The following is a 15,319-nucleotide window of genomic DNA, read 5'->3' on the forward strand; positions in this document are numbered from 1 at the left end:
ATTGTACGGATAGTATGACCATGAATAACCAACAAGCCTAATATATGAAAGTGGACCTGAACTCTTGCACAGGACAAAAGAAAAACAGAGAATTGCACCCTGTATGTATTTAAAGAGTTTAGCCTGTCTATTTCCCCCTCATTTGTGTCTAATCACAAGTTGTAATTTGATGTCTCCCCGTGTCACCTGACTGCCAGAGCAGATAAGGCAGATAAGCTCATTTGAAAGCACAGGATGCTAACAATATGTTGGAAGCAGGAAGTAGAAATAGTGCAGATTTATTGTAGGATTTGTATCAGCTGTAACAAAGAAATGGTTTTTTTAAATGTTATTATGCTGTTGCGTATATCTTTTAGAGCAGAGAGGAAGTTCTGAATTCAGGTCCGCTTTAATGTATCCCATCCTGTATATAAGGTATACTGCAAAAGTATAATAACTAAATTAAACAGGACGTTAGTAATCAATTGAAGTTTTACCGCCACCAAAGATAAAAATCATATCATAGCATAAATATGGGTTTGTGTTTTGATTTTTTTTCTTTTGCTATATGGTGCTTGGAAAATAGTTTGGTGAGTGAAGTACTGCTTAACTCCACCATTCTTTTGTAGTATACTTGTAGATGTCGACAGTAAAAAAGGTGAAGTTCCGCTCAATGGTCCAAAAATATGAAAAATCTTTATTGAAACAGGTTACATAGCTTGAAGATTCGCTAACATGTTTCGGACACACACTGGTCCTTAATCATAGCTGCTATGATTAAGGACCAGTGTGTGTCCGAAACATGTTAGCGAATCTTCAAGCTATGTAACCTGTTTCAATAAAGATTTTTCATATTTTGGACCATTGAGCGGAACTTCACCTTTTTTACTGTCAATGTTTTGGGAATGAGTTACCTGGTTCCAGCTCTGTTGCTAGACATCAAGGTTGAGCGGACATCACACTGACTTTTCATACTTGTAGATGTACTGTAGTCTATTATCGGGTTCACTGGCTTTTTGGAGTAGATACTTTCTAATCATTAGATGAATTGAAATCCATCTGCTGTTTAAAAAATATAACACCTGTTGGCTTTGTGCATCAGAAACGGGCATTGCAAAAATAGATTGGCGGGAACTGGCCCATAGAAAATCATTGCCGCCTTCATCCAATCCATTTTTGTCCACTGCCCATTCTATCAACAGTACATGGCAGGTGACCTAGTTTGAACTGAGCCTCATCGACTTCATGATGAAGGCAGCAAACCTGATTTTTCTGCTAGTGCTTGGTCAGGAATCTTCCATCTGGTAATACATACCATATATGTAACTGTACTTTTTACTGATGCATAGTTTACAAACTACATTATTCACAATACTCCTGTGACAGAGATCTTTTCATCTTCTCCTTAAAATAACTTTTCAGCACTTACTAAAAGTGAAAACGCGCTAACAAAATTATTGTGAGTATTTTTGTTTACTGGTGGGTTTAAATGCATTGTAAAAATATCACCTAGAAGAAAACTCAGGAGAAAAAGTTAATTGCATATGGGACATTATTTGAAATTTTTAAATACTTGATAAAAGTTATGGGTTTTTTCTTCTTCGATTTAGAATACCTTTTCAGCACTCTATAATGGAAAAAGTACCAAAAAGTAGGTAAAAAGGTACTACAAAAATTATTTTGAGTAATTGTTTGCTTGCTGGTGGTTTAAAAGGCATTTTATTGACACGTTTGAAAATATCTCCTAGGAGAAAACTCAGGTGAAAAACTGAATGGGCCATAATCTGCAATTGCCTTCAGTTTTAAGAAGACAATACCGTACTCTGCAGTGTTTTCCATAGAGGGATTTTAGCTCGATACACACAGTTGTGTTAGTCCTTTGTAACTTAGATGGGTGCTTTATAGCATGTGGTACACAACCTTTTTGGTTATCCCTTCAGGTGTGCATCTAAGGGTGGGGAACTTGAAATGTTTTATATGCACTCTATAGTAAATGTACATTTGATTGGCAAAAAGAGTGCCTCCTCCTTGCTCAGTAGTTTTATGGATAATTCAAAGCTGGACTATGTGTACAGTAAGTGATTTTATACAAAAGCTCAACTAATGGTCACAAAGTGTTCGTAGTAATTATTTCAATTAGTCCAATATCCAAACTGCATACATTTTCAAATACTACAGAAAATTAGTATAATTTGGAGGTGATTAGCATCTTGTTGACTAAGTTTTGTCTACACTGTACAGGTGGTCAATGAGATATATAGCTAATAACTCCACCATGCAAGCAAATGTAATGCATGTATGCCACTTGAAACTGGTAGCATTTACTGTCAATTTTAATTGGCCTAATTTCAAGCTAAATATACAATTTGCTTTACTTTTGCATGTTAGTCAGAATTGTTATCATCTTATTAAACATCTTAAACATACCTAGTAAACACGTTTAGATAAAACAGAGTACGGCTTACTGGTGATTTTTATGTTCTTGAAAATGTGAACTTTGTTGCCGTTACATTGGCTTCACTTTTGCATTTTCGCAAATATGGCTGCCCAAGTTACTAAGCTCCTTGCATACCAGAATTTTTCATAAAAACAGTTACCGGTATATTTTAATACATTAAACAAGTGTTTATGCATATTATTTATACACTTGATACACTTTATACACTTGATTTATATTTTTTTCATAGATTTACATGATTAATCTTAAACGTCGGCAAGATCGTCGTGTCCGGATGCTACGCAGTCTCCATGAACTACAAATCCAAGTTAAGATATTTGATGCTGTAGATGGCAAGTAAGTTTACATTTGTTATGGTCGTACAATTTTTTTCAAAGCAGTATCACACGTTGCAAGTTTACAGTGTGAACTTGGTTTTCATATAGTGATAGTAATAAATAAATAAGGATAGGTACAGTTTGATGTACCAATCTGTTGCATGTTGGCGATATGTTTTATTTATAGTTCACTGTAAATGTGACTTTATATCTGTGGCCCTGACTTTAGTATAAACTTCAGTGCTATAAACTCTCAGAATTAGACAGTGCTTTACATAAATATTGTACATGCTGTTCCCTCAGATATGGATTAACTGTACTGTGATCTGTAACTAACATATATATCATTCCCAAATACAGCTAAGCATGGCACTATTGTTTCTGTACTTCAATATATAATGCTAATTATAATGTAACTGGATTATGATTACCTTCATCGTCATCTTAATTATAGTAATTGAATTAATTCCTCTACATTTTCAGAGCTCTTAATGCAAGCCAGCTGAAGACAATGAATATTGATATGGTGCCAGGATACCATGACCCCTATTCTGGGAGAACACTGACAAGGGGAGAGATAGGATGTTTTCTAAGCCATTATTATCTTTGGAAAGAGGTACCCAATCAATCTTATTTAGCGTGCATACAAATAAAATTATACTATCACTTAAAACTGACTGAGACTACTACCAATAAATAGTACCTGAAGGGAGATGTGACATGATCAGATAAACATGTGTCTGCATATATCCAATCTAACTAAAGATGCCCATACATGGTACAATCAAATAGTTCAAGTTTCCAATTTGACCAAAACAATCAAATACAGAAGAAATTGAAAATAGTATTTTTTTCTGATCAATAAAAACCAACGATTATTTAGTTTTTTTCCATAACAATCTGATTAAATGTGTTGGAAAAATCTGGTTGATTGCTTTGAAAATTGAATGGTATACGGTAGGTTTGATTAAAAATATCTAATAGATCAAAACCTTATAAAAAAAAAATTACAAATTGAATTGTGTATGGCCACCTTTAGACAGAGGCGCACTGGAACTTTTTTGCTTAATTGACTGGAAGAAGCAGGATAGTTTTGCAAAATGTGTTGTATAACCTCATATGTGCTAATTAATTATTGTCCAAGATAGCATTTGGCTTTATCTACTTTCCTCTCCATTTTAACCTGTTTTTAACTGTGTTATATACTGTACTCTATGGGCACCTCCAATACCCTTATACAGTATATCCTAATTAGAACTAGATTGGGTTCATTCTTTTGGACCTTAGGATATCTCTCAATGATAAGTAAAATGCTCCCCACATTTATTCATACCCCTGGAAAATTTTAACTTAAAGGAATACTATCGATTCACATATTTTTTTCAATTGACACAGGAATTGTTTGGGAAGTGCTGCTAAGTACTGGTGTATACATTTTAGTAGCAACCTCTTTGTTTACTGTTATCAAAATACTTTCAAACTTTACTGACGCCAAAACTGGCGGCTTACTGAGCCATGAGGAGAGGGGAAATTCCCCCCACACTTGATCAGTTAACTCTATGTGTAGCTCTGTGTGACAGAGAAGAGAGCTCCCAACAGCTGCAGCTCCTGTGTCCTGTGTTTCTGACTGAAGTGTCTGAAGAGAGCAGAGGAAATGTAACTAATTGTCACAGTTTTTCATACTGTTTTTGCTTTCAGAGTTTGATATGTTTGTTATTTGCTTTCTGTAGTCTGATATGCAACTCTGGCTGTGCATTGAAGCAGACACCCCTTCTGCAATTGATTTGTCCCAATATAGCTAAATCCTACCCTCAATAAATTACAGCTTTTGCCTCTGATATTTAACATTAAAAGTAGGAAAATGTTTACACAGCTACTTAGACATTATTTGTACATTGTCATTTTAGAACACTTGGGTATTGATAGTATTCCTTTAAAGTTACTTTTATTCAACTAGCAAGTAATTTTTTGACGGGAAATGACATAGGTGTCTCCCAAAAGATAATAAGATGATGTATAAGAGACATTATTGCAGACCAGCTTTTTGCATGTCTCCACAGGTATTTTTTCCCATTCATCTTTTGCAATGAGCTCCAAATCTTTCAGGTTGGGGGGTCTTCTTGCCATCTATAGTACACTTTAGTAGAAAAAATCACTTGGCACACAGCTGGTTAGGTGGGGGATAGAAGTAGCTCCAATGAGCCTGCAAAAAGATTCACCCATGCATTGGCACCTGATGGTTAGCTCACAGGCCAAGCAGAGAGTAGTGCAGCTAGCTTGAAAACAGTGCAGAGCACAAACTTGGACATGAAGCACACAAAAAGTACGCTGTGCACCTTACTCTTGCATGTTTCTTTTATTCCATCCTTCAGCCAACAGCCAGCATGAATGACATAGAAAAACAGAACAGTCAAACCTGGATCGATGTGGGTGCCAGGGTGAGCGGGGAAGAGGTGACCAGGGGATAGGTGGACGGCACCGTGCGTGCCGTCCACCTATCCCCTGGTCACCTCTTCCCCGCTCACCCTGGCACCCACATCGATCCAGGTTTGACTGTTCTGTTTTTCTATGTCATTCATGCTGGCTGTTGGCTGAAGGATGGAATAAAAGAAACATGCAAGAGTAAGGTGCACAGCGTACTTTTTGTGTGCTTCGTCTTCTTGCCATCACCCCGATCTGTAGCTCCCTCTGCAGATTCTCAATTGAATTCAAGTCAGGACTCTGGCTGGGCCACTCCAGAACGTCCACTGTTGGCCAAGGCCAAGCTTCTTTGCAGACTCCCTGATGTTGTTATTGAAAATCCTCATGTATTGTTCTTTTTTTATGGTGGCGTTTACTGTGATTAGGTTCCCTGGTCCATCGGCTGAAAAACACCCCCAAAGCCTTAGGTTCCCACCACCATGTTTGAAAGTAGGGATGGTGTTCTTTAGGTTGAAGACATCTCCTTTTTTATGCCAAATGAAGGAAACATCATTGTGACCAAACAATAACATTTTTGTTTCATCTCACCAGAAGTCTTCTTCTTTGTCCAAATGAGCATTTACAAAGGCCAAGCGAGCTTTTGTGTGGCTTATCTGGAGCAGTGGTGTCTGCCTTGGTCTGCATCCTTCGAACCCAGCAGTGTGCAATATCCGTTGGATTGTCTGCATTAAGACATTTCCACCAGCAGAGCCTAGATTCACCAGGATGGCCTCGTTGGTGATCATTGGATTATTTTTCACCTTTCTCACTATCCTCCTGGCCAGTCACTTTTGGCTTCCAACTACGTCCTCTGAGATTTTCAACAGTGCGGAACATCTTGTATTTTTTTAACAATACCTCACACTGTAGCCCAGGCAAATCAAAAAATATTTCCTTGTTTCTCTGGAGAAACTCCTTTACCTGTTGGACCTGTTAGACCAACTGCTTCACCAACTCCTCCATCATGCAAACAAGGAGACTGGCCCTTTAAATGTCACTTTTTAAACTGAACTTTTCCTGCAGTGCTGAGCTGCCCGCATCCGAGCATCAGTTGTGAAGTTTAGGGGATCGCAGCCAGCACGCAGCACACAGTTGTATAAAACACAAAGTCCGTTTATTTGGCAGCAGTAATATAGACAGCTTTTCTCCAGCATAAATAGAAAATAAATGGCAAGCTTACTTCAGCTTTGTAGTCCATATAGCAGTAGTAATAGTCCAGCTTATTCAAATACAGATCATTTAAGCCAAAGCCATACAAACAGCAGTACAAAGTATGGTTTGGCTTCCAGCAATGTCTCCCAAACAGACTTGTCAGGTGCTCAGCAGCACACATACTCCTCCACATCAATTCCACCCTGACTGCATGTGAGCTGCTTTCTGATATGTAAATAGGTTAGAGCTTCCCTTCAGCTCTACAGAAAACCAGATGTGCACCTGGGTGGAATGGGAAGGCCGGCCCTTTCCTTCCCTCCCATTCCAGGAGTCCGGCCCTGGAAAAAACAACAAAGGCAACAACTGGCTTGCTGCCAAACAATACCCGGACTCCCTTCCATGGACACATCTCATTTTTAAAGGGACCACAGTCCAAATAATGAGGAAATGTACCTCCCATCCAGCACCCAGCCCCGATGAGCCCTACAGGGGCCTTTCTGCAGTGCCGTAAACTTTTTGTGATATACCTCTGGGATCAACTGGTACTTAGCGATAATTGCAGCTTTTATCGCATTATAGTCATTGTCTTTTTCAGCGGGTAAGTCCACAAACGCCTCAAGCGCTTTGTCCCGCAATTGTGGGGTCAGGAATCTTGTCCACTGGTCCTGGGGCAGATGATGCTGACGATAAGTATTTTCGAAGGATTGCAAGTCAGTGTCCGGGTCGGTTCCCTTCTCCATTTCAGGGAACTTGAACTTGAGAGTCCCAAACAGGCCTGCTGTGGCCCGGGACTCCAGAACACTTGGCAAGGAATTTTTGCCTTGCGCTCACAGTTTGGCCATTTCAAGGTCGTCTCGCGTGCGGATTCTCTCTCCTCTCTTTTCGCTTGGCTCTCTGTCACCTCTCGGTTGGCGTGCCACCGGCACTCTGAAGTCTCTCTGTCGGCCTGGCGCTCTGCACGGTCAGCATTTTCTCTGACAATCTGCAGGTACAACTCAGGATTTGTATCCGACATTCTTTGTAAGACGTGCTGCATTCCAGCATCAGGAACACAGGGAAAGATTGCATGGACAGGCTCCTGCCGGTTACCATGCTCCTGAGCATTTAGTGCGATCCATTCAGACTCTGTTCTGTTTTCCCCTGGGGCTGAAAGTGTGTCAATCCAATTCAACAGCTCACTTTCCGTTGTGCCAGCAGTACCATCTGAACCATCAGAGGGCTCTTCCAGCATCTGATCCGGCTGGGTAATCAGTCGCAATAAGTCCTCCATTAATTGCGATTTTGTTTTATTGTAAGTCTCAATGCCTTTTTCCTCACACAAGTTTGCCAGATCAGGCAATTGCATTCGCTTGTATCCCGCTGCATCAGCCATTGTTGCAAAATAAAAGATAGGATAGAAAAAAGAGATTTGGGGGAACTCTGTGCCATACGTTTAGTCTATATAAATGGTAATGCACCGGTTATCAACCACAGATTTCGATCTGTTCTGGCAGGTTAATCAAATAGCGTTGCGGTTGATGTTCTGAACATACACAAATCCCAATAAGCTGCCAACCAATTGTCAAGAACCGCAAGGACCGATCCTTGATTGGGTCAGTCGCTCAGAGTCAGAAACTCGGTCTCGCTGTCACTTTGCGCATAGATGCCCATATGTGGATTTGCAATCTATGAACCGGCTAGCCGAGAGGAGCGTTCTGACTCCAAAGGATTCACCACATACACACAATTCAAATGCTTGCCGCCACATGCAAGTCAGCGCACGACTGTAACTATTAACACACGGAGAACACTGTAACTTATCCCTTAGCTGTATGTAGGGTTCGGCGCCAGATCTGTCTATCTGTGCCTGATTCAAACATTCGGGTTGTAAATACAAGATACTATAGGACACAAGGTAATGTTTTCAGAGGAGTAAGTACGATTGTGTATGTTAAGGAACAGGTCATAACCGTAAGATGATTTTTAAACGTTTTAATAACAAAAATGCATTACACACATTTACATACACTAATTAACATATAAACACAAAGCTTAAAATAAAAGGGAAAAATGGTGAGGTTTACTTAGCTTAGCAGTCCTTGTGGGGATATTGAAAGTAATAAAGTCCAGTTCAAATGCAGGCATTGATATCAGAGTCCTTGAAACAAGGCATGTGTAATGAGCGCAGCTGCGGTGGATGCCACCGTGGCTGCCTTTGGATCCCTGCCCGTCTCTTCTGCGTCTAGGACGCCGGGGACGGAACTGACTTTTTCCTGCAGGGCCGCTGTCTCGCGCGGGCGCGCGCGTAGACAGGACCTTTATGCGAGGAGAGAGATCATTAGCTGACCTGCAGGTCAGCTGACGGCAAAGGAGACTCACGGCGCCCCGGATTGGCTGGCTGCAGGGGGCGTGCCAGTGAGGTCTCCTCTGCTTTTTAAGCCTTCGGGCTTCAGTCTGGCGCTGTCTGTTGTGAACGCTTGTGTGTCTGCGCTCAGACCTAGCTAGGATTACTGTGTTATTTCTGTGTTGTGCTTTAGATCAGTTCCAGGGTGTCGAGACCAGGGACCTCACACCCAAGCTTAGGATTACTGTATCATTACTGTGTTATACTTTAGATCAGTTCCAGGGTGTCGAGACCAGGGACCTCACACCCAAGCTTAGGATTACTGTATCATTACTGTGTTATACTTTAGACCAGTTCCAGGGTGTTGAGACCAGGGACCTCACACCCAAGCTTAGGATTACTGTGTCATTTATGTGTTATACTTTAGACCAGTTCCAGGGTGTCGAGATCACGGACCTCACACCCAAGCTTAGGTTTGGTTTCTGTTATCTGTTAGACTAGTTCCCGGGTGTTGATGCCAAGGAGTTCACACCCAGACTAGGATATTGTTTACTGTATTGATCTCCTGTGTAGGACTCTTAGCTATTACCTCTGACTCTGATCCTGCCTTCTGATCCTGTACTTTCGCCTATCTACCTACTTGTTGCTGAATCTCTGCCTGATTACCGTTTACTCTCTTGTCTCACGATTCTGTACCTATATGTACCTCTCTGTTGCCGAGCCTTGCCTGTCAGACTACTCTACTCACCAGTGGGCCCTTGCCACTGGTGAGGTGCTGGCTTCACCAGCTCCACTGGTGAAGTGGTTCTGTAGTGCAGTTCTGTTTGTGTCTCAGGTCATCACTAGCCTGCAGTATTGTTTGAATCACCCGCTCCTCGGGAGATTCTATTCCAGTTTCAGTGTCCCCAGCTAGCTGGGGTTTGTACTTTATTATTCGGATGGCCTGTGTACCTTGGGTACCTCGCCAGCACTTCTGTAGAGGTCTAGCCTTTATTAGGTTCTGCTAGTGCCAGCCTGCTTCTCTGTAGGGGCCTAGTCTGCGTGGTCTGAGGCTCATCAGCTCCACTGATCAGCACCTGTTATGTATTTACTATCCTCCCCTGCTCCACTGGTGAGGTATAGCTTAGTAATTGATGGTACCTTCTCAGCTCCTCAGCGATTTAAGTCACTTGTGTCACCTTTCCAGCTCCACTGGAAAGGCCTGGGGTAGCTTCTTGCTGCCAGTTAAGCTAGCTCCTCTGATAGGACTAGTTTGCTATCTGGTGTATGTCTGTTATTATCTCTCTGATTCGTTCTTGTCTCTCGCCGGTACCCCTGGCAGAGACTAGCTATACTACCACCGTATTCTCTGTCTGCATCCTTCCCAGCCTGACTGGGGAGCCTATTGGCTATCCGTCTTGTTTGTATCCAAATTGTTCCTTACCAACTCCTTTGGTAAGGTCCAGTAAAGTAATTTAAGTTACGGTTGCACCCAAACACTACACACCCTGATCTTGGTCTTGGTATACTGGTATTATTGGTGATTCTGCGGATCACACATAATCGGGTATAGCGTCTGCATCATTGGTGATTCCGCAGATCACCAATAATCAGACATCTGAGTTGTGGCACTCAACCGTCACAGCATGTTATGGTAGTCCATGTGCTTTGGTCTCCTGGAGCACGTGTGTGTATGTCTTTGGTTGATGGAATTTTGGAGACTAAAAATGGTCGCCGATGGACCAGACTTTTATAAAATCTGACTTGGTGGGCTGGCTTACCTCCTGCGGAGCATGATTGGCATGGGTTTTTCGTGCAAGCCTGAAGTGACACAATTTACCAATAACCTGCGCAATTTCTGTCCGGATTGGTGCACAGCAAATCCGAGGGCAGATTTGTAACCTGCGGCTGATGTGTAATCAAATGACACCAAACAGCAGTAAGGTAACGTGCGCTCAGTGAATGCCGAATAACTCTGTTTCTAGAGCTCCTACTCTGCTATAACTTGGATGATCTATTAGGCTGATTTTTAAGAACGCGGGAAATATATTTGTCTTTTGTCTGCAATAACCGCACCTTGAACTATTAATAAATGGGATCTCCCCATTGTCCTGATGCAGCATTTCAGAGGGAAGGTTTGAGAGGGAACCAAAAGGACTGATCGCTTTTTGCTTTCTGCTGTACAGGCCAGCATTTGGTTGTAGCACCTAGGTATGAATAGCTAGGAAGGAAGTGGGGTGATGGGTCTGCTCTTAAACAGAGACTGAAGTGAGTGAACCAGCATGTGTTTACTGTAGAGCACCTTACATAGTGCTAAACCGCCGCTATCCGCGGCAAAATGAGGGGTTTATACCACCCAAATCCCCTCTGTAAACTCGGAGGAGCTCTTCCTGAAAAGGCAGAGCTTAGCCCTGTAGCTCTGCCTCTCAGCGCGTCAATCCCCGCTGATCGCCGCCTCTCCCCCGCCCCTCTCAATCTGCCTTCGCAGAGAGGGGCGGGGGAGAGGCGGAGATCCGTGCGGCGATTGACGCGCATGGAGGCAGAGCTGCAGCTCATAGCTCTGCCTCCATGAGCAGCAAAATCCACGACCAAGAAAGTCGTAGATTTTGCAGGGGGGATTTGGGGGGTGAAAACCACTCATTTTGCCACGAGATAGCGGTGGTTTAGCACTATGTAAGGTGCTTTACAGTAAACACATGCTGGTTCACTCATTTTAGAGTCTCTTTAAGTTAGAGTGAAAGAAAAAAAAAGACATCTGCTGTACATTTTAAACAGAACTGACATTCTGCTCTGCTTTGTAGAACGATACGGAATCGATAATCGCAGGGGCGTACCTAGAAATCCCCGGGCCCCCCTGCAAAAAAAAAAATGACCTGCCAGGGACTCTTGGGGGGCAGGAGGGGTCGCAGCATAAGAGGAGAGTGTGGCAGATCGGTGGGGAGGGGGAACATCCCCCCCCCCTTCCATCACCTGGGCTCTCCTCTCAGCGCTCCCCCTCCTGCATTCATTGGTGGCAGCGGGCAGGCAGCAGCGGTGGCGGCAGGATGACTCATTACCTCCTTGCTGGAGGACTTCCGTTCTCTAAGTGCTTCATGCAACTTCCTGTGTAAACAGGAAGTTGCACTTAGAGAACGAAAGTCCTCCAGCGAGAAGGAGGTAATGAGTCATCCTGCCGCCACCGCTGCTGCTGCTGCCTGCCCGCTGCCACCAATGAATGCAGGAGGGGGAGCGCTAAGAGGAGAGCCCAAGTGAGGGAGGGGGGGAATTTCCCCCCTCCCCACCGATCTGCCACACTCTCCTCTTATGCTGCGACCCCTCCTGCCCCTCAAAAGTCCCTGAGCGGGCCCTAGGGGGGCCCCTGCCCCCCCCCCCCCCCCCCGCGACGGCAGGGGTCGCATCCCTTATTGTTACGCCAGTGGATAATTGTCTTGACCTCCATATCATTCATGACAATATCCCACTCTTTTTGTTATAGCCTGTACCGGTAAACCTTGTGGTTCCAATCTTATTTATGTCTTTCAATTGGGCCTTGTGGAGCTTTCCCTGTTATTTATTGGTGGTATGTACCATGCAGGGTTTTTTCTAGACATGGTACTTACTTTACTTGATATTCCTTGAATGTCTGCTGCTGCCTGCTGCCTTTATTTATGTATTTTATTTATTTATTTTTCTGGTTGGACTAGATGGACAAATATCTTTTTTCAACCAAACTAACTATGTAGCCTCAAGCATTCTCTCAGCAGATCTTTTTTCTGTGCTATACTACTGTTTTTGTTCAGGACCTTGGGCCAGATTTATCAAGAGTGTCTGAGACAAAATATAGTAGGTTTTTAGAAATCCATGCAGAACTGTCTCAGGTATCTTAAGAAATCCCTAGATAGTACAGATTCCTTCTTAAACTGTTAGGAATAGGAGGAGTTAGGAAGGTCTCTCAGTCAGTGCGGTGTGTGAGGGGAAATCGCTGTTGCTGTGGTAACCAATACATCTGCTGTATTGGATCAATGGCCAGCACTGGAAGGGTTAAGGGCTCTTTCACACTAGAGCCAGTCGAAACTTTGCGTTAACCAAGGTAAAATGAAATTCCATAGACTTTCATTTCACTTTTCTCACCCGACGCTGTTTTTCATTGTGGTTCAACGCACCCAGGTGCTTTTAATCGTTGGGAGCCAGCGTTTTTCCCGTCGGGTTGAATTAATTCCTACTGCCGCTGATTGCATCGCTACATATCGGCGACACGCCACAGGCTATTCAACGCGTGCAGGAGAACGGCTCCTGCACGCGTTGTTAGATGTGAAAGAGCCCTAAGCACATAACAGCTTCACAGGACACCTGGCAGCAGGAGGAGGAGCCCTTTACAAATCATGCCTAACATGTACACTGCTGCATTGTAGAGCTGCTATTAAGCACTTCTTAATCTGCGACAGTTTAGGGATGGATTTGCACTTTTCTTAACTGTAGTGCAGCTCTAGAAATCCACGCTAAACTGACACTATTATGTAGGATTTGAGAAGTTTATTATTATCATGAAGAACTGTTCCTCTGCTGGTTAGAACGGTTTAAGAAGAAAAAACTGTCAGTAATGCTTTGATAAATCTGGCCCAATGACTTTAAGTCTCACAAAATCAAGGCTGCCTTTTTTACCAGCTGGTGTAGTCTCTTAGAGCTTCTATGTCTTCACATCAGCAGTCTCAATGTCCTCCTTTGGCCAGCATACCAAACTGATAGAGTAATTTATGAGTGTGAGTATGTTGATGGCACAGATTTTGTTCATCCCATTGAGCTGGCTTTTCAGGCTCTGTGTTTGTGTTTGTGTGTATGTTTGTGTAAGTGTAGTGACAGACTTTTACAAAAATAAAAGTATTGCATATAATAGCACCTCGTTAATCTAAGATACCTATTATTATTATTATTAACATTTTTTATTTATATAATTGCAATAATTAATATAATACAAAATAGACAGTAGTGCAGATCATAGATACATGAGTAGTTCAAACACATTGTACAATCAAGACAACCAGGAACTCAAGGACAGATACAATTAAAGTGTAGTTTAAAGGAGTTCTTTCGCTAAAAAAGTAGGCAGTTAAAAAATGTAACAGATGACAGGTTTTGGGCCAGTCCATCTTTTTAAGGGGGATTCTCAAGGCTTTCTTTGTTTTCAACAGCATTTCCTGAACAACAGTTGCAAAATCTAACTGACATAATAGTGCTGAAGGGTGGCTTCAAAACGTCAAATGATCGATTAATAGCAGAAACAAAATTTATAAATTGGTTCAAAGCTGTGCAGAACGGTTTGAATAAGGACAACAACTTCTTATATTGGTATGAGGCGGATGATATTTAAACTTTCTCAGCCATTCTAGCTGAACTTGTGAACTAAGAATTTACGATACCTCTGGGTCAATTCTAATCCAGGTCTGTGAGCATGGCGTAAACAAGGATGCTTATCTTAGCTAACAACCTTTAACCCCATTTAGATGGTCTGTTTGAATTAAGGCATCTTAATGACGTGTATTTATGCTTGAAAAAAAATATCTGTTTTCCCTTTTGATGTTGCATGTATATAAGCTGTCTGTACCACCAGCCTGCAAACTAACAGGATATAAGCCCGACGAAGGCTGAAAGGCCGAAAGCTTGCTTATTTTTATTCATTTTTAGTTAGCCAATAAATGGTATCATCCTGATTTAAAACTTCTTGCTTTTACTGATGGCTAACACAGTACAATACCCTACTGCTACATAATAGTGTGCAAGTGATTAGGGAGGCCGGCTGGTATCTTGCTATTTTGGCAGTTAAACTGTTGTTCAGGAAATGCTGTTGAAAACAAAGAAAGCTCTGAGAATCCCCCTTAAAAAGATGGACTGGCCCAAAACCTGTCATCTGTCACATTTTTTAACTGCCTACTTTTTTCGCGAAAGAACCCCTTTAAGACATTGCCACCAGTACTGGTAATGTCTTAAAGAGGAACTCCAGTGAAAATAATGTAGTAAAAAAAGTGCTTCATTTTTTACCATAATTATGTATAAATGATTTAGTCAGTGTTTGCTCATTGTAAAATGTTTCCTCTCCCCGATTTACATTCTGACATTTATTACATGGTGACATTTTTACTGTGGGCAGGTTATGTAGCTGCTCCTAGCTGTTTTGGCTGTTAGAGACAGCTGTAAACAGCTAATTCCTGTCTGTGAACATTGTTACATTGTGGCAGTTTGCCCAGAGTACCGCGGTACTCAGAGCTTCTTGTGGTAGGGGTTGCAGCACAAAATCAGTCATACAGCACCCCCTGATGGTCTGTTTGTGAAAAGCATTCTATTTCTCATGTAAAACGGGGTATCAGCTACTGATTGGGATAAAGTTCAATTCTAGGTTGGAGTTTCTCTTTAAACTACACTTCATTTGTATCTGTATCTGTACATTTAATAAAATACAGCAGAAACAGTAAACACTAGGGGAAGGTCCCTGCCCTTGCGAGCTTACAACCTAGAGGATGTATTATGTTGTGATGTATTTGGATGATATTGACACACTTTACATGAGCGTTCCGAAATTCAGAGATGTCATTCACTATTTTTGTGATTTCAGGTGCATAAAATCATGATCGCCTGTTGTCATAGTTATAAGTGTTTCATTCATGATATACTTAAACT

At 42.1% G+C, this 15,319-nt stretch overlaps 1 protein-coding gene across 4 annotated transcripts in view; it reads left to right on the plus strand.

Annotated features, from left to right (window-relative positions):
* COLGALT2 (collagen beta(1-O)galactosyltransferase 2) overlaps positions 1-15,319 on the plus strand; it is a 256,782-nt gene that overhangs the window by 170,018 nt on the left and 71,445 nt on the right. For all 4 annotated transcript variants that reach the window (XM_068240130.1, XM_068240129.1, XM_068240128.1 and 1 more), the window contains 2 exons: positions 2,667-2,773; positions 3,238-3,370. In XM_068240130.1, the coding sequence (XP_068096231.1) occupies positions 2,667-2,773; positions 3,238-3,370 (240 nt within the window). The remainder of the gene's footprint in view (positions 1-2,666; positions 2,774-3,237; positions 3,371-15,319) is intronic.

Source organism: Hyperolius riggenbachi, chromosome 6 (genome assembly GCF_040937935.1).
Source record: "Hyperolius riggenbachi isolate aHypRig1 chromosome 6, aHypRig1.pri, whole genome shotgun sequence".
Lineage (NCBI taxonomy): Eukaryota > Metazoa > Chordata > Amphibia > Anura > Hyperoliidae > Hyperolius > Hyperolius riggenbachi.